A 22,325-nucleotide genomic window follows, 5' to 3' on the forward strand; every position below is an offset into this window, starting at 1 on the left:
CAAGCCTCCAGTTCTTTTCTGCCTAGCTCCCTGCTGACTCTTGGACCAGCTCCTTCTCTCAGACCAGTTCAACGAGACAAGATGGTACGAGCACACAGGCTCATGACGCATCATCCCTGTGGGAAGGTAGAGCATCTCCCAGGGGGACGGCTGACTGCTGGAAGTCCTGCACAGCCCAGCAGGACCAAGAAATGGGAATAAACCTTATCACTGCTTCAAATCCAGGTATTTTTTTTAGAACGCAGATTAGAATTCTGCTAATCTTCCTTTCACATGTAAATGTCACATAGATATTAAACTGGGTCCGATTTACAAATATAAAAGCAGAAAACACAGATGAGTAAGGGACAAGTTCCTTTAGACAAAGGCCACGAATGGCCAGGAAGTGGGCTTTCTTTCTCTCCCGGGGCCAAGAGATTTGGGGGACTCCTGACCATCACACAGCAAGGCTTTGCTTGCTGCCAGGACTTGCCCACAACCCCCCAGGGAGATCACCTCCTGGGCCTTGGACCAGGACATGGGACACACGGGGAGATGCAGCCCTGGCTTCAGGGCTCCTCCCTCCCTTGGCACTCTGGGAACCGGGGTCCTCAGCTGCCCACTGTCCCTCTTGAGGCCACCCATCTGTACCTGAAGGTCCTTCGGGTGGCTGGTGACCGGGAGCGGCAGGAGGAGGAGCCGGAGCTGGAACGGCTGCGGGAACAGAGCTGCCGACTGGCCTTGCTTGGTGGGCTCTGGTAAGGGCAGTGGTCAGAGCGAGGGGGGCTGACCCCTGAGTCCTCTTCTTCATCGTCCTCCTCCTCCTCCTCCTCCAGGAGGAAGCTGCTCTCCCCACTGCTGCTGCTGCTGTCCTCAAAGACTGTGTCATATTCAGGACTCTTACAGGAGGCCAGGTCTTCGTCCTCCAGGGCGGTCTCCAGGAGCCCGAAGTGCTTGGTGAGGCGGGCGCGGATCTCGTGGTCTCTCAGCAGCACACTGTCCTTGGCGGGGGCACCGCCGTCACAGCTTCTGTCTTCCTCCCTGTCGGAGGCCTGCCCCTCAGCCCGTGGGGCACCTTGTTGGGGCCAGTCCTCAAGATGGACCCCAGACGGCTCCCAGGACCTCAGCACCTTCCTCTGCAGGGCGCCTTCTGGCTTGAGCACCTGGCAGTAATCGTGGTCTCCAAAGGAACAGGAGAAGGGGCGCTTCTGACCAGTCTGGGAGGCTGGCTGGGCTGTAGCATGCCGCAGGTGGGACAGGAGCTCGCTCCGTTCTGGGTGCTTCTTTGGCAGCTTGTGGGCAGCCACGGTGGCGGTCCCGAGCTGGAGGCCCTCCAAGCTGGGGAGGCCGGGAGCTCTGCCTCTGCCTGGGCTGTGTTTGATGTCTGGCTTGAAGGGGTCCTCCTCTGTGGGCTTGTACGGAGGTGTGGTGGGTGGGGTGAGCCCTAGCCAAGCAAGAGGAGAACCCTGTGAGGCGGAGACAGATCACTTCTCCTATGGACAGAGACTCTCGTTTGGGATGGCAAGTAAGCAGCCCAAGCATCACCACGTTCCCAACCCAGTGAATGGCAGGCATCACTAGTCAATCGCGGCACTGCCCGCTGAGCCTGAATGCCGCCCAGACTCCTCACAGAGTCCGCGGTCACGTGACGAAATCCCATGGCCATCCCTCCGCAGCCTGACCACAGCCCAAACCTTCAGGTCATTTGAGAGATCCCCTTCTGCTCTACATCCCATCACTCGACAAGCTCTCTCAACACCTCCAATGTCTCCCAGAGTGGAGAGGCTGCCAGTGCCACAACGCAAACCTCCCACCTGGACCGGGCCACCACGGTGCCATCCGTGTTTCCTGCATCTGAACTTGGCCTCCATCCTCCCCAGTGCACCAAAGGAACTTGCTGAACGCCAGAGATCTCTTCCTTTCTGGGGCTCCCAAAGCCTCCAGGATCAAGACCAAACCCTCAGCCTGGCATTCCTCTCGGCCTTCTGTGATCGCTCCTTCCTGCCTGTCCCCCTTTTGCTAAGCAGCGACTCCAGGTGACCAGCCTCCTCAGGGGAACCTCTGATTTCACCCTACGAGCCTCTGCTCCTGTCGATCAGGGATCTCCTTCCGGCCTCTTCGCTCCACAAATTCTGCTCCTCCCACAAGTCCGGCTCATAAGCCCCCCTTGCAAATCTTCCCAGGCCACACCCCTGCCCCGCCCCACCCTGCCCCTTCCTCCGTGCTCCCAAAGCTCTGGCACCGACTGAACCAGTGTGCCCAGAGCAGAACTCCGGCGTGGTGTGAGTCTGTCTCCTAAGGAGCTGGCAGGCTCCTTCGGGGGAAGATGTGTCTCTCTTCCTTTCCTACCTCGCCCTCAGCTCCTGTGCGGACTGTTTGCAGCTGAACGGCTGACTCTTCCCCTCACAACACCCTCACTGTGCACCTTCAGACCCCACGCGGCCTGTGCAGCAGTGGCTCGATGGCGCCGTTCCGTGTGGGGGACTCGTCACCAGGAGTCGTGTCAGTTCCCCCAAGGGCACCCCACCAGCTGCGCCCCTGGCTCACCTGCGGTGCCACAGAGCTCCACCGTCAAGGTCTGCTCAAAGCTCTTCCTGCCAAAAGGAGGGTCACTGGTGGGGGCGGGGAGGGAGGACAGAAAGGAAAGAGGCCAATGAGCAGCAGCTCCACCTCCCCAGTGTACAAAGAGGACAAGGGACACTGTGACAGACCCTGGTTCTGCTGCCGAGAGGGAGAATTTTCTGGGAAACCCCCACCCTGGCTTAGAGGAATTCAAAGCAGCATACAGCTCTTGCAGGAGACACAGGAGACATTTGCCGGAGGCTGGAGACAGGGCGAGCATCATCACCCTCCTTATTTTACAGACGGAGCACCTGAGGCCCGGAGAGGGAAGGAGACTTGCTCAAAGCCACACAACATTACCAGCTTTCCCCTGCAGAGAAAATAATTCCTCCCCTCTGTCCTGGAGAGGACAGCTTATGAAATGGCCTGAAACCTTAATTCCCCACTTCCCCTGGGCCTGCAGAGACCTCCCTTCTAAGGGAGCCCAGCTACCGAGGGCCCCACATGGCAATGAGGGCAGGAGCATGGGGACAGGGGCAGGCGCAGGGCCTTACCACCCACCCGACCCCCCACCCCCAATACACATACCCAACAGGACAAAAACTCATGGAATAATAAACCAGTGATTTCCAAAAATCTACCTTTGCGACAAGGCCAGCATGAGGCACCTGGGAGAGTCTGAAAAGAAGATGAAAAGGAAAAAAATAAGATTCCCCAACACAGCATCACTAGCAGATGTTTCCCTCTGGAGGAAACCCCGAACCCCCACTGGTACCAAGCAGGGCTCCCCACAGGCATGTGACCCAAAAGCCTCTGTCATTTTTAGGGAAGGGCAGGAACAACTCAAAGCCACCTTCATTCTCAGGATCTCAGCAACATTAGTGGTGGGCGGACTACTGGAGTTTTCAGAAAGAGCAGGTAGATACAAGGGTGACCCCTTCTGGCCAAACAGTGTAGTACAGTGGGGGGGAACCCCAGGCAAGGCCGGGGGGTGGGGGGCCACAGGTGGACAGATGGACGGATGCAGGACTCGCTAGCTGAACAGGTCGCTCGATACCTTTGTGCCTCAGTTTCTGTGTCTGACAATGGAAATTATGCCAGCACCTACCACACAGGCCCCCTGTGAGGAGTCAGTGGGGTTAAGCTGTGTCAAGTTTTAGACCAGCACCTGGCATAGCAAATATACAATAGATACCCGTTATAATCACCACCACTACTGTTACCATTTAAAATTCAATGTCATTAGGGAGCTGGATTTACAGACTCACTCCTTTCGTCACATCATCACCCAGGACGTCTTCTCTAGAGCACTTAGCACAATTTGTAATTATCCTCCTTTTTTATTTACTTTGTGATTGCCTGCCTACCCCACAGACACACCAGCCCCACGAAGGCATCTGGCTCCATGTTCATTAAGTGGTGCCTGGCCCATGCGTGATGGAAAACTCAGAGATGGGTGGGTGACTTCTGACGATCCGCCCAACTAGCCCATTGCACAGAAAGGGAAGTCGAGAGCCGGAGAGGGGAAGGGACTTGCCCAGCACAGGGCTCCTGGCTCCCAGTGCAGTGGGGTACACCACGCCCCATCCCTGCCCCCTCTCTTGCAGACCACCGACTCCGACTACCTCTGGAAGGGAGCCGTGGGCAGCTGGGGTCCTCATCCGTGTCCCCACACCCACTCTCACAGGGGCTCTCCAGAGCCGGGATCTGGGGTCCCCGTGGGAGCTGCTGGTCTTGACCACTGTCCTCATCTGTGGGGCTGCCCAGTGCCCCCTCCATGTCGTAGGCCTCGGGAGCCAGGCGCAGCGAGGGCAGAGCTCCTTGGGGCTCCACAGGGACCAGAGACTCATCAGAGAACGCCAGCCAGGGACCCAGCTCCGGGTTCAGTCTCCTGGAACGCCGCACGGGGCACACCGCGTTCTCCAGCTTCCTCCCCAGCTTGGTCCATGGCAGGCCTCGGCCTGGTCTTTTCCGGCCCCACTCCTCCTCCTCCTCCTCTTCCTCCTCCTTTTCTTCCTCCTCCTCTTCCTCTTCCTCCTCCTCCTCTTCCTCCTCCCGCTGCAGCCTGCCTGACCGGCCGGCATGCCCTTTCACTTGAAGCCGCAGTGGGCGCAGGCTGGGTCTGGGCCCGGTGCTCCTGGGCGAAGCTGTGATCCTCACCTCCTCCACGGGGGACGGGTGGCCAGGGGAGGCCTGGCTGTCTTTGGGGGTCCTGGGCCTGGGTCGGGGTGTAAGGGAGGCATAGACGGGTGTGGCCAGGCGGTAAGGTTTGCTGACATCACAGAGGACATCTTGAGCCAGAAGTTCCCTCAGGATGGAGAACTCAGCCCAGGAGCCTTTGGAAGGGTGCTGGGACCGGGGCCGGGGTTTGACCTGCTCGGAGGGGCTGCCGCAGGGCTGGGGGGCTGGCTCCGGGGCCCGTGGGGGCAGCTTCCTCTGGGGGAGGCAGTAGGTGTGCATGTAGCGAATAAGCTGCACGATCGCCTGCGTGTTCTCCCGGGACCCCTGGGTGCCGGGGCCTGCCCTGCCCGGGGCCGGGGAGTCCTGCGGCGAGGCTGGAGCTGGCGGGGGGCTTGGGCAGTCCTCACCAGCCTCCTCCTCCTCCTTAGCTGGGAGCTGGGGACTCGGGGCGGGTGGCGGCTGCAAGCCCCTGTCCGGGGAGCGGGCTTTAGTCTGGGGGCAGGACGGCACCGAAGTGAGGTGCTTGTGCAGTTCCGTACAACTCCGGCTCTGAGACTGCACTGTGGGGGCCTTCTTGTCTTGGGCGCCGTCCACCTAGACAGAGAGAAAGAGGGCAGAGTGAGGAGGGAGGCCCGCACTGTCCCTCTCCGCTCTGCCCCGCACCTGTAGCCGCCTGCCGGGGCCCACATGGCACCTGGCAGCGCTCAGGTGATGAGGAGCAAAGGAATGACCAGACTCGTAACAGACCACCCAGCCACGGATCGCACCCCTTCCCCGTTCACTGCCACAGCCCTGCTCTGACCACCCCGCTCCCCTGCACTAGACCCTTCCATAATGGCTCGAGGAACTACATGAGCGGTTGCCTGGGTGTGGGGACAGTGATTAACTGTACATGGGGTTGCTGGGAGCTTTCTGGGATGATGGGAATGTTTTAGAACTAAACTGTGGTCATGGCTGCACAACCCTGTACATTTACCACAAATCATTGAATTATACTTTCAAAATAAGTATAAGTGCCTTTTATGATATTTAAGGGACACCTCCATAAAACCATTAAAAAAAAAATCTTGATTCTGCCCTGAGGGCATGGGGTTGAGTCCCCTGCAGGAGTGGCCAGGGACCCAAGGGGAAGGACCGAGTCAAGGCTCTGAGTCACAGGCACGCTGGGAAATCACCTATGAAACCCCTTTGAAAGTCTTGGAAGATGGAGCCCAAGGAGGAAAAGGGATTTGTTTTGCTCCTTGGTGTTCATGACAGAGCTCTGGACTCTCCCATGGCTTCCCCCAGAAGAAATCCGAATTCTTTACTGTGGTCTCCAGTGAGATCTGAAGTTTCCATGTGTCTGCCATTAGAGTAAGCCTGCTGAGAGCAGGCCACGTCTTCCTGTCCCTGCTCTAACCCAATGTCTAACACGGTGCCTCAAACACTGAGGTATAGGAGAAAGTCCGGTGCTCTTTCCAGAACCCCAAACTGGCCTGGGCCTCAAAAAGTACCCAGCACACCAGCTACGAGGGCATTGTGAGGCACGAGGAGGGCAACTGGAAAGTGACTGAGCTGGATACCCCCTAATAAGAGCTGAAGGCTGTACCCCTCAGAGGCCACACCTGGGGGCCTGGGTGGATTTGGGGACATGTATACAAATACCTTGACACAGGGCCGCTGGTTCCTGGACCTGAGGCCTGCCTGGCGCCAGGCGGTCCCTTCCTTCTGGGTATCAGGGCTTGAGGTCGGGTAGGACGTGGCGAGGAGGAGTTTCTGAAGCTGTGGGAGAAGCAGAGAGGAGAGGAGTTGGGGCTGTGATCCACTGGGGGCCATGGAGAAGCGCATCTCTGGGAGAAGCCTGAGCCCAGAGCTAGCTTCTTGGGACAGAGCGTACTCTGACCCAGGGTCACCACAGGACCATGGGAAGAACAGAGGGCGGGCATTTCATGACCTAGAATATGTTCCCATCACATTAAGCACAGAAAGCAGACTGTCTAATAATCTAACACACACACAAGCATCCCCATAAAATGTCAATCCTTTTCAGAGTTACTAACCCAGGAGGAGTACCTGTGACTCTGAGAAATCCACACAGCCCTTGGGTAGTATCTTCCCATTCTACTGCTAAAATATGACGTGAACATGTTATTGGGACACTCTGCATACACCTGCGGTGCACACGCATGTGCACAGAAACTGGAAAGTCGGGCACCATGGTGATTCTTTGGTGTGGGATTCCAGCTCATTCCCCTTTGCTCTTTTTGCTTCTTCACCCTGTTCTGTTAGAAGTTAATTTCTTTTTTTTTTTTTAAAGATTTTATTTATTTATTTGACAGAGATAGAGACAGCCAGCGAGAGAGGGAACACAAGCAGGGGGAGTGGGAGAGGAAGAAGCAGGCTCATAGTGGAGGAGCCTGATGTGGGGCTCGATCCCATAACGCCGGGATCACGCCCTGAGCCAAAGGCAGACGCTTAACCGCTGTGCCACCCAGGTGCCCCAGAAGTTAATTTCTTAAATTAAAAAATACTTGTAAATGGTGAAAAAATATATACCACAAACACGAAGGGTTGGACAATGAGAAGCAAGTCTCCCTCCTGCCCGAGGTCCCCTTTCTCCTTCCCAGAGGCAACTACTATTAGCCAACTTCTTGGGATCCCATCCTGAGGTGGAATGTGATCATGCAAGAATATATGTACGTTGGGGCGCCTGGGTGGTTCGGTCGTTGGGCGTCAGCCTTCGGCCCAGGGCATGATCCCAGAGTCCTGGGATCGAGTCCCACATCAGGCTTCTCTGCTGGGAGCCTGCTTCTTCCTCTCCCACTCCCCCGGCTTGTGTTCCCTCTCTCGCTGGCTGCCTCTCTCTCTGTCAAATAAATAAATAAAATCTTAAAAAAAAAAAAGAATATATGCACGTATCACCTCCAACACACCTGTTTTTACACAGGCGGAAGCATACTGAAGCTTGCCTGGCTTTTCTAAGTTTTCTATAAAAACTGCTGCGACGCTTATGCTTCTGCACCCAGAAAGCAGGTGCACCGTGCGTCTCAGCAAGAGAGCGGGGAGCCAAGCACCCCTGGAAATTCCACCAGGAATCTTGTCCCGGCAAGACCGAGAACAAGCAGGGAAGCACGATGGGTTTTTGCTACAGCACTGATCTTCCCTCAAGGGATATGCCCCCCAGCTCCCCCCAGCATGGAGTGCCAAAGGCCCAGGCACCAGAGAAAAGGCCACTCTTCACTCCCCTAGGAGCTAGAGAATTTCCAGCACCTCACCTAGACCCCAAACCAACACACGCAGGTCTGTGATTCTCTGATATGGAGAGGAAAAGATCCTTGAGCTGGTGGAAAGGGGCCTGGTTCTGGCCCGGCCCAGCCCCACTCACTATGACACTTGAGCGAGTCCTTTCTCTCTCCAGGCCTTGGTTTCTCCATTGGCACAATGGCAGCAGGAACACTAAAGGGCTGGGTATGAACCTTTTTGATTCAGGAGTTTCTCAAAGGGTAAGACAGACGCTGCTGACCTCAGAGACACGCACGGATATACAGACGTCCATGGGTCCCAGTCAGTCCACCGGTGGACTCTCTGAGATCATGACTCCCGATTAAGAACTGGGCATTCAGATCACTTCTCAGGGCCTTTCTGAACTCTGCCAGTTCGCTGGGAGTCTAGATGGTGAGTCTGCTTCCTGTGCGTCTAGCACAGTGCCTGAAGTGCTCAACAGAACACTTCCCGAGGAAAGAGCATCTGAGGATGGAGAGAAACGCCCTGTGGCCAGCAGGGGTCGCTCTCTGCCTCTCCGGGGTTTGCTCCTTCTCCAGAATCCCCACCCTGAGATCCCTCTTCGGAGTACTACCGCCAGGACTATTACTTAGACAGCATTTATTGAGCAACTATGTGCCAGGCACTGTTCTAAGTGCTCTCTATGCATTATCTGCGGTACTCCTCCTAATAGCCTTGGAGAAAAGCCCTATAATTAGCTTCACTGTATGGACCAGGGAGCTGAGTCAGAGAGATCAGCAGTCTAAAGGACCCACAAGCACTAATTGGTGGGGCTGGGATTCAAACCCAGTCGGATTCCTGTCAGCAGAAGCCACAATGTGGGACTGAACGTATTCTCGTGTCCAGCACACAGTAGGTGCTTACTAAATGCTTCACGCCACCGGGGAATTTGCAGGCAGTGGGAAAGAAGGAAAAGGATCCTGGACCAGAAGTCAGAATACCGACTTGCTATGTGACCACAGCAGAATCCCTGCCTGCTCTGGGCCTCAGTTTCCCCAGAGCCAAACCTGATAGTCACCAAGGGCCTTTCCACTCAAAACTTCCCATGACCTAAGACCCTTCCTGGCTCAACAGGCTCTGATTTTCCGGCTGGGTCTTGTCAGCCCCCAGGAGCTGCAGACAGGTGAGTGCAGCTGGACTTCACATGCCCTATGAGATCTCAGCTCCCAGCTTCCGGCACCCTCAGCCTCAGTTAGGGGCAACTGCTTTCAGTCACTTGTGAGGTCTGGACACCTCTGAGAATCTGAGAAAAGCTGAGAGCTTCTCCCCAGAAAGCTGCAATGCCCTGTGCACATTCCCCCGTTCCACACACACTCACAGACGGCATTGAACTTGTGCTGGTGGGAGCATCAACCAGCCCCAACTCGGTGGAGAGCCATCTGGAACTAGCTGTCCAAACTGAAACACCAGATATCTGGAGACCCAGGAGTTCCCTGCTAGAAACTCACCCACTTAGATGTGGCAAAGGCCTGGGCCAGGGTGCTGACCGCCACAGGGTAGCAGGAAAGAGTTGGGACAACAGAAATCTCCACCCACCAGGGGACGAGTTGAACAAGTTATGGTACATCCCTACGAAAGAACACTACGCAGCTGACAAAAAGGACGGAGCACAGTGACCTGTGCTCATCTGCCTTTTCGAGACACACACAGTCCACTGAGAAGGTGCAGAGCAGTGTATAATGCAGACTCCCTTTTGTAGTTAAAAAAAAAAAGGTGGAAGAGGAAAGTCACAAAACATATCGGTAACCATGGTTACCTCCAGGCAAGGAGAACGCAACTGTGGGATGGGCAAGGAGGTTTTGCTTTTAACCGTCCACATTTCCTGCTTGAATTTCTGCGTGTGTAGTTATAACCTTTAGGAAGAGGTTTACATGCAGCTTCAAGGGCTTACCACGTAAGGAAGGTCAATCCGTGAAATCCCAAAGGACCTACGAGTGCAGGAGCAGCCTCTACGGTCAGTCCGGGTAGGAAAGGTGAGGCCCAGAGACGCCTTCCAGGCTGCCCGCCGTTTGTCAGTGAGGCACAGACACCCCTGCAGGGGCCTGGCGCCGGTTCCCCGGCACCCACGACCCGTACAACCAGACACCACAGCCCAGGCCACCGCCATCACGTCAGCTAGGAATCGGTTCTCACCAGTGAGAGCTCGTCCACCTCGGGTGCCGGGGCCTGGGGCCTGTCCAGCGAGGGGCTGGGGCTGGGGGGTGCAGACGAGGGGGCAGGCGAAGCTGAAGTGCATGACGGTGCGTCTCCACCGTCCAGGGCCGGGAAGGCAGCCAGACCCACGTCATCTTCAGGGATGTCGTCCAGGGTCTTGGTGAGCGCTGCCAGGAGGGCCTCATTCTCACTGTCGATGATCTGAAGTGAGGCGCGCGGGTGGCGCAGAGAGGGACACGGTTAGTCAGTACCCTGGGCTCGGCCGTCTTCACGTCTTCGTGGCGGAATGCGCTCCGCACGGGCAGCCGCACCACCACCTCCTCGCCAAATCCTCTCCCACCCTTCCCCCCGCCCTCAGATCTCTCAGGATCGCTGGGAGAGCAGATGCCCAAGAAATATGTTATCGACTCCAGGAGTCACAGAAGTGTGCGAGCGGGCAGCGGGTGAGACTGGAAAGAGCCTCGCCCCGGGAACCCCAGTCCCGGCTCTGCTGCTCACCAGCGTGGGCAAAGGGCTGTCCGGATGAAAGACACCTGCTGTGCCCTTTACGAGGGACAGCGGCTCCACACCACAGCCTCCTGTCCTAACTCCTGGGACACAGCCCTTGAACCCCGAAGCCGGGCTCTGCCTCTGGGAAGAGCATCCCACCGCAGCCTCCCAGCCCCGCTGACGCTGCGGCCCAGCAGGCAGCCTACAGACTGGAAGCTTCAGGGCTGCCCGTGACAGTGATAACCACACACTAATAAAATGGCTACCATTTCCCAGTGGGTCCCTCGGCTTCGCTCACCACTCAGGAGAGGTCAGGAGCTTGGGCTCTGGGATCTGGGGCTGCATCTCAGATCCCACACTTACCAACCATGGGTCCTTGGGCTAGTTACTCAGTTTCTCACGTGTCCCATGCAACAACAGTACCTACTTCTTAAGGTTACTGTTGAGGACTAACTTCACCTGACTTAACGTACAGGAAGATGCTTCGAGAACAAATGGTGCTCGGTGCAGAAGTACTCAGGACTACCACTCGCTTTACTACGATGATGCTAGTGGCGGCAGCACTGTCTCCCCCCCCACCCCCCGCCTGCCCCGCCAACACGCATGTACTGAATGGCTACTCTGTGCCTGGCAAGGTCTGGGCATGGGTCCTACTGTGCGCCAAGACAGGCGCAGCCCCTGCCCCCATGGGGCTCCCTCTCCAGCGGAGAACAGACTTAAACAAGGGAACAAACAAGATCATTTCAGAGAATGAAAGTCTAGGAAGAAAGTAAACAGAAGCTGCTATGGAGAGAATGTGGTGAAGATTTACGGGCTAGTAAGGGTGGTCACAAACGGCTGCTCTGAGCAGCTGGAGCTTCTCCTGAGGCCTGGAAGACAAGAAGGTGCCAGGCGAAGGGGCGGGGGGCAACAGAGACTCCAGGCAGAGGGAAAAACCTAGAGCAAAAAGCCTGGGACCAAGACTGGGGCCAAGGAGAGGAGCAGAAAGGCCTTGTGAATCCTGCCTTGGAGAAGCCTCACAACGACCTCTACGACGGGAGCTCTACTCTAACCTTCACTTCGCAGTTGGGGAAACTGAGGCTCATGGAGGCTGAACAAGGTACCCAGGGTCACAGAGCAAATCCAGGACAGAGGAGGACTTCCACCCAGTCCACCACGGCACAGATGAGCCAAGACTCGAGCTCTTCCGATGCCAAAGACCTGTAATGAAGAGGGCCAGCACGTACATGGCCTGCCCCCTCCTCCCATAACAGCCCACTGGTCCCGTGCCCAGAGGCCCTGGAGCGTGGCCACCACACCACTCCCAGGTGAGGCACGGAGCACCTCGCTCAGTAAGCTGCCTACGGGGCCTGTTCTAGCAGGAGGCGCAGCCGTCACGTGACGCCTCCCAGCATGCTCTCCCATCCCAAGTCAGGCCGTTTATCCTTTCTTCAGGAAGTGTTTCTGAAGTACGCATCTCGTGACGGCCTCTTGGCTGCACTCAGTCCGTTCCCGGCCTTACAACCGGAGCAGGAGCTGAGTGACTCGAAGGGGGGACATGGGGCGAAGAGAACAAACGTGTTTGTCATTTTTGGAACAGAGCTAAAATAAAAGAAAGGTCAGAAGAAGGTTTTGGTTGGGCCTGACGGAGGCCCTGGGGAGTGGGGGGGGCAACGACACACAAGGGCAGATCCGGGCCTGTGGACTCTGGCTCGAGAATGTGATGGGCTCATCTGACTGCTCCCCCTGCCCCCCAACCCCCCGGGCCAGCATCCTCTGAATTCCCAGAGTGGTCCATCCAGCCTGACAGCGAGTGAAATAAGGCCTTGGAAGCAAGGACCCAATGACCACTCTGGGTGCTGACCCCACGGGGCTCTGCCACCACGACTGCCAGCAAGTCGGTTCTCTCTTCTAAGCCTTGCTGGGTTTTGTGTAAAATGGGAAAACACGATTCCCCTCCCCCGCCACCACTGACTGCTCAGGAAGGCCAGCTCTGGGTATGACACAAGGGCTCCTCTGCAGGGAGGTCCACGCCTAGCGCAGCGCCTGGGGCAGGTGGCCCCCCGGGCAGATTTGCTGAATGGAAGAACGAAGGCCACCGGGAGAGACTGAGATGAGCGTCTCAAAGGAGAGATTCTAGAGGGAAGTTATTCAGAAATGATGTCAGCAGCACTGGACGGAATGAGAGCTCCCTTTCTCACAGGAACCACAGCCAGTGGCCCAGAGATACGATGAATTATCACACACATCAGAGCTGGATCCCTCAGGGATCACGTAATGACCAGGGGTGTTCAACGTGGGCCCCACATGCCACTGCCCCCCCCCATATCATTCCCCAGCTGTGGCTCTTGTTCTTTCCACACAAGCATCTTTCTGGTTTTTTTTTAAGGGTGGGTAGGGGCAGAGGGAGAGAGAGAATTTAAGCAGGCTCCACACCCAGCGCAGAGCCCGACTCGGGGCTCGATCCCACAACCCCGAGATCACGACCTGAGCTGAAATCAAGAGTCGGACGCTTAACTGACTGCGTCACCCAGGCGCCCCTATACCAACATCTTTAACAGAGCCCTCCCGGCAATAACGCCATTCCTCATTTCCGTGTGAGGAAACCTGCCATTCTTTTCTTGGGGGGGGGAGAGAAGGTCCAGGAAACAGACTTGTCAAGGTCACACAGCAAGTCAGGGTGGGGGTAGGATTTGCCGTGTGCCAGGCACCATGCGAAAATGAATACAAAACAGCAAAGACTGCAGGAAGCACCCCCCAGGCCGGGCCAAAATGAAATGAGTAGCAGAAGACCTCCGCCCTCTCCTCAGCCCTGCCTGGGCTGCTCCAGCTCGGGAACAGCCAGCGGGGCTGGAGGCCCTGACCCTGCTGGGAAGAGAGGCCAATCTGCCCACGGCGTCCACGGCACCCGGGACAATACATCGCAGGGGCCGCGCCACCCTCTCCTCTTCCCGGGCCCATCGGCCAGGCTCTCCCTGCTCCACTTGGAAGCGGAGTGCAAATTAATGGAGAGTTAATCAGGGAAGGAAGGGATATTAATAGCCTCAGCCCCACCCCAGCCTTCTTGAGCTGCTCTCAAGCCAGAGGAAAAGGAGTCTTCAAGAAATCCCAGGGAAAATGCTTCAGTTTGAAGGCCTAGGAGGGGCCTGGATTCCTGAATGGCATGGAACAGGATTTCTGCTACGAGGGCCAGAAGAAAACTCAGAAATCCCCCCTGTCCAGGGGGCTCAACTGGGGTCCAGAAAACCCAGGGAACCAGTTTTCTCTCTCTCTTTTTTTTTTTTCCGGCAGTGAGTCCACAGATTTCATCAGAGTCTAAAAGGATCTGGTGACCCTCTCCTCAACGGATCAAGAACCACTCATTGAATCCACCACATTCCTTCCTCATTCCCCACATGGGGAAACTGAGGCCCAACTTCAGGGAGCTACTTGCCCAAGACCACACAGCACACTGACAGAACAACCAAATGTCTGCTTCCTCCCCAAAATGCTTAGTAACAGTTGTGGTCCTGTCCCGAGGACTCTGGAAAGCACAGAGACCCGGGGGGCGCCATCCCCGCCCCGGAGGAGTTGTTAACCCAGTTACAGCAGCTTGCCCTCCACGCTCCCAGTCTGTTTCCACAGCAGTGGTGCCATTTGACTGGGGGACACAGCTCTGACCCAGGCAACATGGCCCCAGGGTTCCCACTGGCCAAATGAGAAAACTGAGCGTGTGGCCAAGGCAGAACCCACGGACGCCAGCTTGAGGTTTGTGGAATGGGCCACATCTGGTCCTTGGCAGGAAAGAAAGTATTACCATCAGTTCCTTCACTCAACGCCTGTGATCGAGTCCTTATGACGTGAGAGGGCCCCAGAGACTACTCAAATGCTGTTTGTCCTCAAGGAACTCACCGTCTAAAGGACAGAGAAGACACAGGCGTGCCCGTGCGTGCGCACACACAGATGGGAACCAGGAGAGGGAGGAACTCACCAGCTGTCGAAGGAGGCGACAGAGAGCTGAGCCTTTAAGGATTTATTCATTTGACAGCTATTTATTAAGGCCTGAGCAAGTGCCAGGCTCTGTGCAGAGCCCGGGGATATTAACAGTGCACAATGCCATTGAGGCTCCCACGGTCATGGGGTATATGTGTGTGTGGCAGGGGGGCAGGCGCCGATCACATAATCATAGTCGTAGGGGTGCATCTGTGGGTAAAGGGTGGAACTGGCCTGGGCTTGGGAGGGCAGGTGGGGTGTGCAGACCATGATGGGGGGAGGGGCTGGGTGGGCAGAGGTCGGCCAGGGTCCTACCCGTCTGTGAGGGTTCTGCCTTCCTCCCCGGGCCAGGAGCCCTGGGGCCACACAGGCTCACTTGTGCCCAAGACCATTTCATGCGCACAGTGGGATCTCGGCAGGGGCCTGCTGGTGGGTCTGGCCAGTCTGAGGAAGCGGGGACCCGTACAGTTCAGGTGGGGGTGGTTTCCCCGCAGCATCTAAACCTTTCTCGCTCATCAGCTCTCCAGGACCTGGAAGCGTTTTCTGGAAGTTAACCCCCTCTGAGGGAGAAAGCAGCATCGCGTAGGTCTCACCCCTATTGCTCAAATAAAGAATGCAGGTCCCTGGACGTAGCCAGAAGCGGAGCCCAGCCCTGCTGCTCTGCGTAGGGTTGGCAGACGGGTGGTGCAGCACTGAGGAGTATGGCTTCCTCAGTTAGAGTCTTCCCCTGATCCTTCCTGACTGTGTGATCTGACACCCGGTTACTTAACCTGAGTTTCACTTTGCTCACCTGTAAAATGGTTATTAACTGTCTTTCTTTAGAGGTTAGAACAGACTTGGGAAAAATCCAGACTCCTTCCCATGGCCCATGAGACCCTGCATAATAACTGGCCCCTGCCTACCTCTCTGACCATCCCCTGGTAAGTTCCTCTGCCACCCGCCGGCTCTTCTGTTCCCCAACACAGCAAGCTTTCCTGCTCCCTGGCTCTGCCCTTACTGCTTGCTCTGCCTGGAAAGCTCTGTCCCCGCTCTCTGAGCTTCACACGGCTCCGACTGAAGCATGGCCTCCTCAGAGAGGCCCTTCCTAACCACCCAGTCCTTAGACCCCTTTTCCCACCGGGCACATTTCTTTTGTGCGCATGTCACAATGACCGCGGTTTCTGTGTTAACTGAGCTAGGGTCGGCTTTCTCTCTAGACTGTGGACAGCACAGTGCCTGACACACAGAGGGCGCTTCCATTTCTAGAAGGAGCACTACAGTCCGTTGGGACCATCTGAGACGACGCTCATGGCACACCAGCATGACATCTGACACGCAGCACATTGTTGTTAAGACGAGATACTGCCAGACAGGCATGGGGAGCGAGGCCTTCTCCCACCAGTCTTTATGGGGGAGCAGACTTCAAGGAAAGAATAATAAATCTGATTGTACCCATCACCCGGCTTCAACACGGCGGATCTTATTTCCCATACTACCCTCCCCCCGACACCCACACCCACACCCGCACCCGCAAATGCATGCAGAGCCGGCTGTGTTTCGAAGCAAATCCCAGACATCATAGTACTCCATACTAGGGAGCTTCTTGCAGGAAATGTCGCCCATCATGGGCCCCCGAGACTGGACGCTGAGCATGCACGGTGAAAGGCACTGATAGGCAACAGCAGTTCTCGGCACTGCCTCTTTTGAAAGAATCTCTAGACCCCAAATGAAAAATGAAGACAGCTGTACCCGCTCTAAGAGTGGTTAAGAGAATTAAATGAGTTAATAGACATAACAGGGACAGTCCTGCCACGAAGCAGTTGTTTAATACATGTGAGTCATCTCCATTACGGCATCACCGTGGTTACAAAGCCCCAGCTCAGGAGGGAGGCCGACTGGGTTTGCATCCAGCTCAGCTACTGACTAGGTGAATCGCCCTAGGCACATGACTTAACTTCCTCAAGCCTCAGTCTCCTCATCTATAAAATGGGTTCATCATCATGCCTGCCTCACAGGGTAGGGATGAAAATTCAGTGAGATAATACAGAGAAGGGTTTTAAACCACCTGGGCCCACAGAGGGGCTCCTTTCTGACCGGGAGGCATAGCAAGAGCAGCTCTTCCCGGCCCTCCCTGTGCAGGGCTGGTAAGAGGCCCAGCAAGAGGGTGAGAACTGCCCAAGATCAAGGGCAGATCCAGGATGAGAGGCAGGGTCCCAAGAGCTGTGGGGGGTGATGAGACTTCTTTGCATGAACAAATGCAAAAGCAGGGGGTGTGGGGCAGAGCCAGGCTTTCAGGAGCTGAGTTATCTCGAGGCTCAGAGGACATACCTGGAAAAGCTCGGAGTCATCGGGGCTGTACTGGCTGGGTTCAGTCTCGGAGTTCTCCGGGCACCACTGCAGCTCCCCAAAGCAGGTGGCTGAGTCAAAGTCGCTGGCGTCCAGCTGGGAGAGGTCAAGCTCGGGAAAGTCAGCGCAGAGTTGCTCCTCCCCGGACCCCCCACCCTGAGGAGACAGGAAGGAAGAAGGCGAGTCAGAGCTGGGCTTGGCTGGAACCAGGCATGTACCCTTCTTACTTACGGTGCTGCCAGCCTGGACCTCTGGCAGAACCTTGGCCAAGGCCTGATTTTGCCATGTGACCAAGAAATGTCAAGGTAGGCCCCACCCTCTTGCAACGGTTGAATCTACCAAGAGCTAAGCCGGGCCCTGGCAATACAAATCCTACCTGCTGTTCTCTCCTCCTCCTTGGCTCTCCTACACATCCCTCAAAGCCCTTTCTTCTTAGCAGAACCATTGTGTTGAAAACTTCATTAGAAGCTCTAAACAGATATTACATTATTGTCCCCACCTGAAAGGGCATTTCTGGAATGCAATATTAATAATGAAACAAAAACCAGCAATAATAATGGCTGACATTACTGAGGGATGACGATGTTCTAGAGAAATACTCATCCATGTTCTCAGGGATTTTACAGGACTATGCATAATGTCTAAAATGTGGAAGACCACCCATCCGTGGACAATCGGTAAATAAAACTACAATCACCTGAAGCATGGACTACCACGGGGCCTCTGAAAAGAATGAGGTCGAGATATGTGCTCTCCAAGACACATTAAATGGAAATAAAAACTAAATTGTAGATGTAACAGGTAGAATATTATCCCCCATGTGTAAAGAGAAAACTCTACGCAATTCTTTGTGTGTGATAATACGTATGCAAATGTACAGGAAAGGGTCTACGAGGCTCTCAGCGCACCTGACCACGGCAGGGGGGGGAGGAGGGAGACACCACAGTAACAGCACTCAGTGAACCGGCGTATTTCACAGTGTGGTCCCAGGACCCACGGTGCCAACACAACCTGGGAACGTGTTAGAAACAATGCAGATTCTCAGGCCAAACTCCAGCCCGACTCATCAGAAGGTGATGGCTTTCTGACCCTGGTCTCCCATAGGTAACAACGACCAACAGAAGGGCTGCCCTGCAGTTTGAGGAACAGCCCGAGCTGGGAGGCTGACCCAGAAACAGCGTACTACAGGCTTTGGGGTCTGGCAGACCTGCATCATAATCCCCACTTGCCAGCTGGGTAATCTGGGGCAAATCTCTCTGAAGCTCAACTGCGTCATCTGTAGAATGGGACGACACCTGCCTCAGAGGTAAGATTAAACAAGGCAATGTTACCGCCTGGCTCGGGAGACGCTCAAACACGGTAGCTAACAGCACTAACAACAAATCAGAAACAATAACAAGAAAAACAACAGTGTTTCACGGTGGGCAGAGAGGGTGGGACGGCCTTAGAGAACAAGAAAAGGCCTACGTGACACTTAATAGAAATAGGTTTTGCACAGGCCTTTTTCTTAATTGTTCCCACTTACCAAGCCTCATAAATTATGAACAAATGTATATTATTAGCTCGACTTGACACAGGAAAAAGGCTTTTATCCAAATTTGGGTCAAACGTCTTAATTGGCGTTTTGCAAGAATCCTGTATCCACGGGCAGCACCAGCGCCAGGTTCTCCAGTGGCGGGTCCCCTTGACTAGGGACCAGGGTGCTCAGCCAGCCTCTGTCTCCGGGGATATCCCTGGGATCGCCCCAGGCCCCGCCCAACACACCGACTACTCCTGCTCACCACCATTCAGCTGCCCTGGCCGCAGGGAATGCTCAGGTGGATTCTCAGCTCCCTTCTCCTCTCTGTCCCATCAGACTGTGGGGATGCGGCCGTCCTGCCTGTTCTAGATGGTCTGTTTCCAGTCTTCGGCTATCGTGAACAAGTCTGCAATGTGCGTGTACAAGTCTTTGTGTGGGCACACATCTTCAGTTCCTTGGGCAGACACCTGGGAGTGGAATGGCTGGGTCATACAGTAAGTGTCTGTGACTTTGTAAAAACTACAAAACTGCTTTCCAGAACTGTTGGACCACAGTGCATGCTTACCGGCTGTACTGAGAGTGCTAACTGTCCCACGCCCTCCCCAGCACCTGGTGGTGTCAGGCATTTTAATTTTAGCCAAGCGGGTGAGTGTGTTCCAGCATTTATTAAATGCTAGTACGAGCCAGGCACTGAGACATGTAAGACTCACTTTATTCCCTCACGAGCTGACATCTTGGTAGGGAAGAAAACACACAAATATTTCCTTACAGGTTGTGTTAGTGCTCTGAAGGAAACAGGCCAGGTGCACTGAGGGAGGAGAACAGAGGGAAGGGAAGTCTGTGTTAGTGGGGGGCAGGAAAGGCTTCCTGGAAGAGCTGGCGTCTGAGTTGAGACTTGGAGGAGTCAGGCAGTGGGAGATGTGGGGAGGAACGTTCCAGGCAGAGGGCCCAGCAAGGCAAAGACCCAAGCGTGGGCCAAGTCTAGAGCACGAAGCATTGACCAATGGTCAGTGAGGCTGCAGCTCCGGGAGCGAGGGGGGATGGGGGAAGATGCCTTCAGAGAGGCAGGTGGAGGCCGGATCAGGGAGGGATTGTGAGGGATTTGGGTTTTACTCCAAGGGTGATGGGGGTGGGGCCAGCTTCCTCGAAGCAGGCAGATGGGTTAGGCAGGTGAAGCATCCAGGAGAGGGGCAAGTGGCGGGGCTGGAAGGCACCACTCAGCCATAGCGAAGGCCTGTGGAGCAGGAGGGAGGGCCAAAGCAGAGACACAGAGTGCTGGGCAGCTGGGGTCTCCCTGGTCAGCAAAGCCCCCAGCGAAGAGCTCTCTGGGGAGCTCTTTCCATGTCCCTGATCCCTCTCATCCCAGTAACTCAGAGAAGCCGCATCTGTAGGACTTGCTTCTTGAGGCTCAGGAACCACTTCAAAATCAGAGTCCCAGGATCCCAGACTGGCCAGGAACTAGCAGCCCTGACAGGTTGTCCAGAGAGTCACTGCAGACAATCTGGGAGTGAGAGGCCCCTTCAAGAAGCAGACAAGAGCTACGGATAGCTTTTATGCTGCCTATAAAATACGTCTGAGCAACGCATGCGTGTGCAAGAAATTGACACGTCACCTCCACGCTTTCACAAACGCAGCTTAAGAATTCCTGGCCCGGATGGACTACCTCCTTCGCTTTGCAGACAGGGAAACTGAGGCCCAAGGAGGATAATGGATTTGCTCAGGGTCATCCAGGGAGTGTCCTTCCCATCAGAGCCGTGCCTCCTCCTTTACAAAACACCATAAAATGGCCGCGACCACTGCACTTGTCGATTATGCACAGCAGCTCAACATACTCGAAGTGCACCCAGGACATAAAAATAAAGAAACCTCAGCGCGCGCGGCCTTGTCGATTAGGGCTGAGGCCACTCTCTGGCTAAAAACCATTAAGCACCGCATTAATAGTGATTTCTCTGGCCTTCTCCATATTTAGAGAGGTTTTCTGAAGGGGTGCCTTGGGTGACCCAGTTCTCTTTGAAAGGTCTGACTTGAGGCCTTGTTGCTCTGCCCGCCTCCGCAGGCCCCCTGGCGGCGCTGGAGGGCACCACACAGGACTGGCAGCCACCGCCATCCCTGCGCGCTTACCAAACGTCAAGGGCCGCACGAAGGGATTCTTAAAGCCACCGTTGCGGGGCAGGTGTCACTGTCCCCATGTCACTCCTTAGGGAACTCAGAGATCCAGTCCCTTGGATCAGTCTGCCAGGCCTGCTGTAACACAGCACCACAGGCTGGGGGCCTAAAGGACAGCCATGTGCGATCTTCCGGGTCTGGGGGCTGGAGGCTAAGCTCCAGGTGTTGACAGGGGCGGCTCCTTCTGAGGCCACTCTTGCTGCCTTGTGAATGGCCTTCGCCCTGGATGTCTTCCCATCGTCTTGCCTCTGTGGGTGCCTGTCTCTGTGTCCACACTTCCCCTTTTGATAAAGAGACCAGCCATACTGGATTAAGGGTCCATGCTAATAATGACCTCACTTTACCTTGATGACCTCTGTAAAGACCCTGTCTCCAAATCAGGTCACATTCCCAGATGCTGGGGGTCAGGACTCAAAAATATCTTCTTTCAACCCCCAGCACCCAGGGTCCCAGAACAGTGAAGCAGAGATTCAAAGCCAAGTCTCTCTGCTCCCTGCAAAGCCTACGCCATCACCTGGCATCTGCTTCTGAAAGTGGAAAGGAACATTCAGACCATTTATTCCCACTTACCGATGGGAAGGTGGGGGTTTTCGGACAAGGGCTCAGAAAGATCCAAGTTCACGGCTGTGCAGGCACAGGGCTAGGGCCACACACACTGCACTGTGCACTGGCCTCCTGCAGATAGCCCCCTCTGGTCCCCACCATTGATCCATTTACACCCCTGCCATGGGATGCCGCTCTGGTTGCTGAGCCTTCTGTACCCATTCCTCCAGCAGCATCACACCGCTGATGGGAAAAGGCTGTGGCTGCCCTAAGCCAGGGAGATAAATGGCCCTAGCAGTGGATTAATGGTGTTTTGTACAGATTCACGTAAGTGGCTTCATTGGAAGCCTGTGTATCTTGTTGGAAATCGATTCCCTGCTTAAGAAAGAATGCATCTTCAGGAAAAATTGGTGGCTCCACTTTCCTGACTACAATCAGCGAATCGTCAAGCTTAGTCCCTGGCCTAGAGCACACTGTCAGAGTTACTGAGCGGAAGGAAGCAGGAGGGGGAAGAAGGCGGGCTGCAGTGACAGCCTTAATGGGTTTGGGGCCCATCCACACTCACTATGTGTCTTTCACCACACGCACACTTCACTATGTCACCTGCCCTCTCAGTTCTCACTGCCCTCTCTAGAAGAGAGAACATCCAGCAGACAGACCTTGTGGACCCCTCCTGCTCAAGCATTCGGTACAATTCTGTACTAATCTAGTTTCTGAAATCCACATAGGCTTTCGGGAAACATCTAGGTAGAACTTGGCACTTAACTAATAAGTAAATGAATGAATGAATTTACCGAGGGGGAGACAAAGGTGGAGCGGGAAGGACTGTCGTGAAATGGAAAGAGGCCTAGACAAAGGTCTGAGCCCTGCCTTTGCCATTTTTTTTTTTTTAAGATTTTATTTATTTATTTGAGAGAGAGAGAGCCAGCGACAGAGGGAACACAAGCAGGGGGAGTGGGAGAGGAAGAAGCAGGTTCCCAGCAGGAGCCCGATGCGGGCCTGATCCCAGGACCCTGGGATCATGCCCTGAGCGGAAGGTAGACGCCTAACAACTGAGCCACCCAGGCGCCCCCTTGCCACTTAACACTAATCCTTTGAGGACAGTATATAACTTTGGCCGCCTTGGTTTCTACTGACAAAATGGGGATAATAAAAAGAATCCTACCTCACAGGGTTCTTACAAAGATAAAACAAC

At 55.3% G+C, this 22,325-nt stretch overlaps 1 protein-coding gene across 5 annotated transcripts in view; it reads right to left on the reverse strand.

Annotated features, from left to right (window-relative positions):
* PPARGC1B (PPARG coactivator 1 beta) overlaps nt 1-22,325 on the reverse strand; it is a 106,776-nt gene that overhangs the window by 13,329 nt on the left and 71,122 nt on the right. For 4 of the 5 annotated variants that reach the window (XM_045815346.2, XM_045815347.2, XM_087867865.1 and 1 more), the window contains exons 2-8: nt 16,885-17,058; nt 10,117-10,338; nt 6,367-6,483; nt 4,167-5,316; nt 3,183-3,219; nt 2,527-2,591; nt 631-1,423 (exon numbers count right to left, since the gene is read on the reverse strand). In XM_045815346.2, coding sequence (XP_045671302.2) covers nt 631-1,423; nt 2,527-2,591; nt 3,183-3,219; nt 4,167-5,316; nt 6,367-6,483; nt 10,117-10,338; nt 16,885-17,058 — 2,558 coding nt within the window. The remainder of the gene's footprint in view (nt 1-630; nt 1,424-2,526; nt 2,592-3,182; nt 3,220-4,166; nt 5,317-6,366; nt 6,484-10,116; nt 10,339-16,884; nt 17,059-22,325) is intronic. The other variant, XM_087867866.1, reaches the window with a different exon arrangement.

This window comes from Ursus americanus, chromosome 15, assembly GCF_024610735.1.
Source record: "Ursus americanus isolate L20-20 chromosome 15, mUrsAme1.1.p, whole genome shotgun sequence".
NCBI classification, from domain to species: domain Eukaryota; kingdom Metazoa; phylum Chordata; class Mammalia; order Carnivora; family Ursidae; genus Ursus; species Ursus americanus.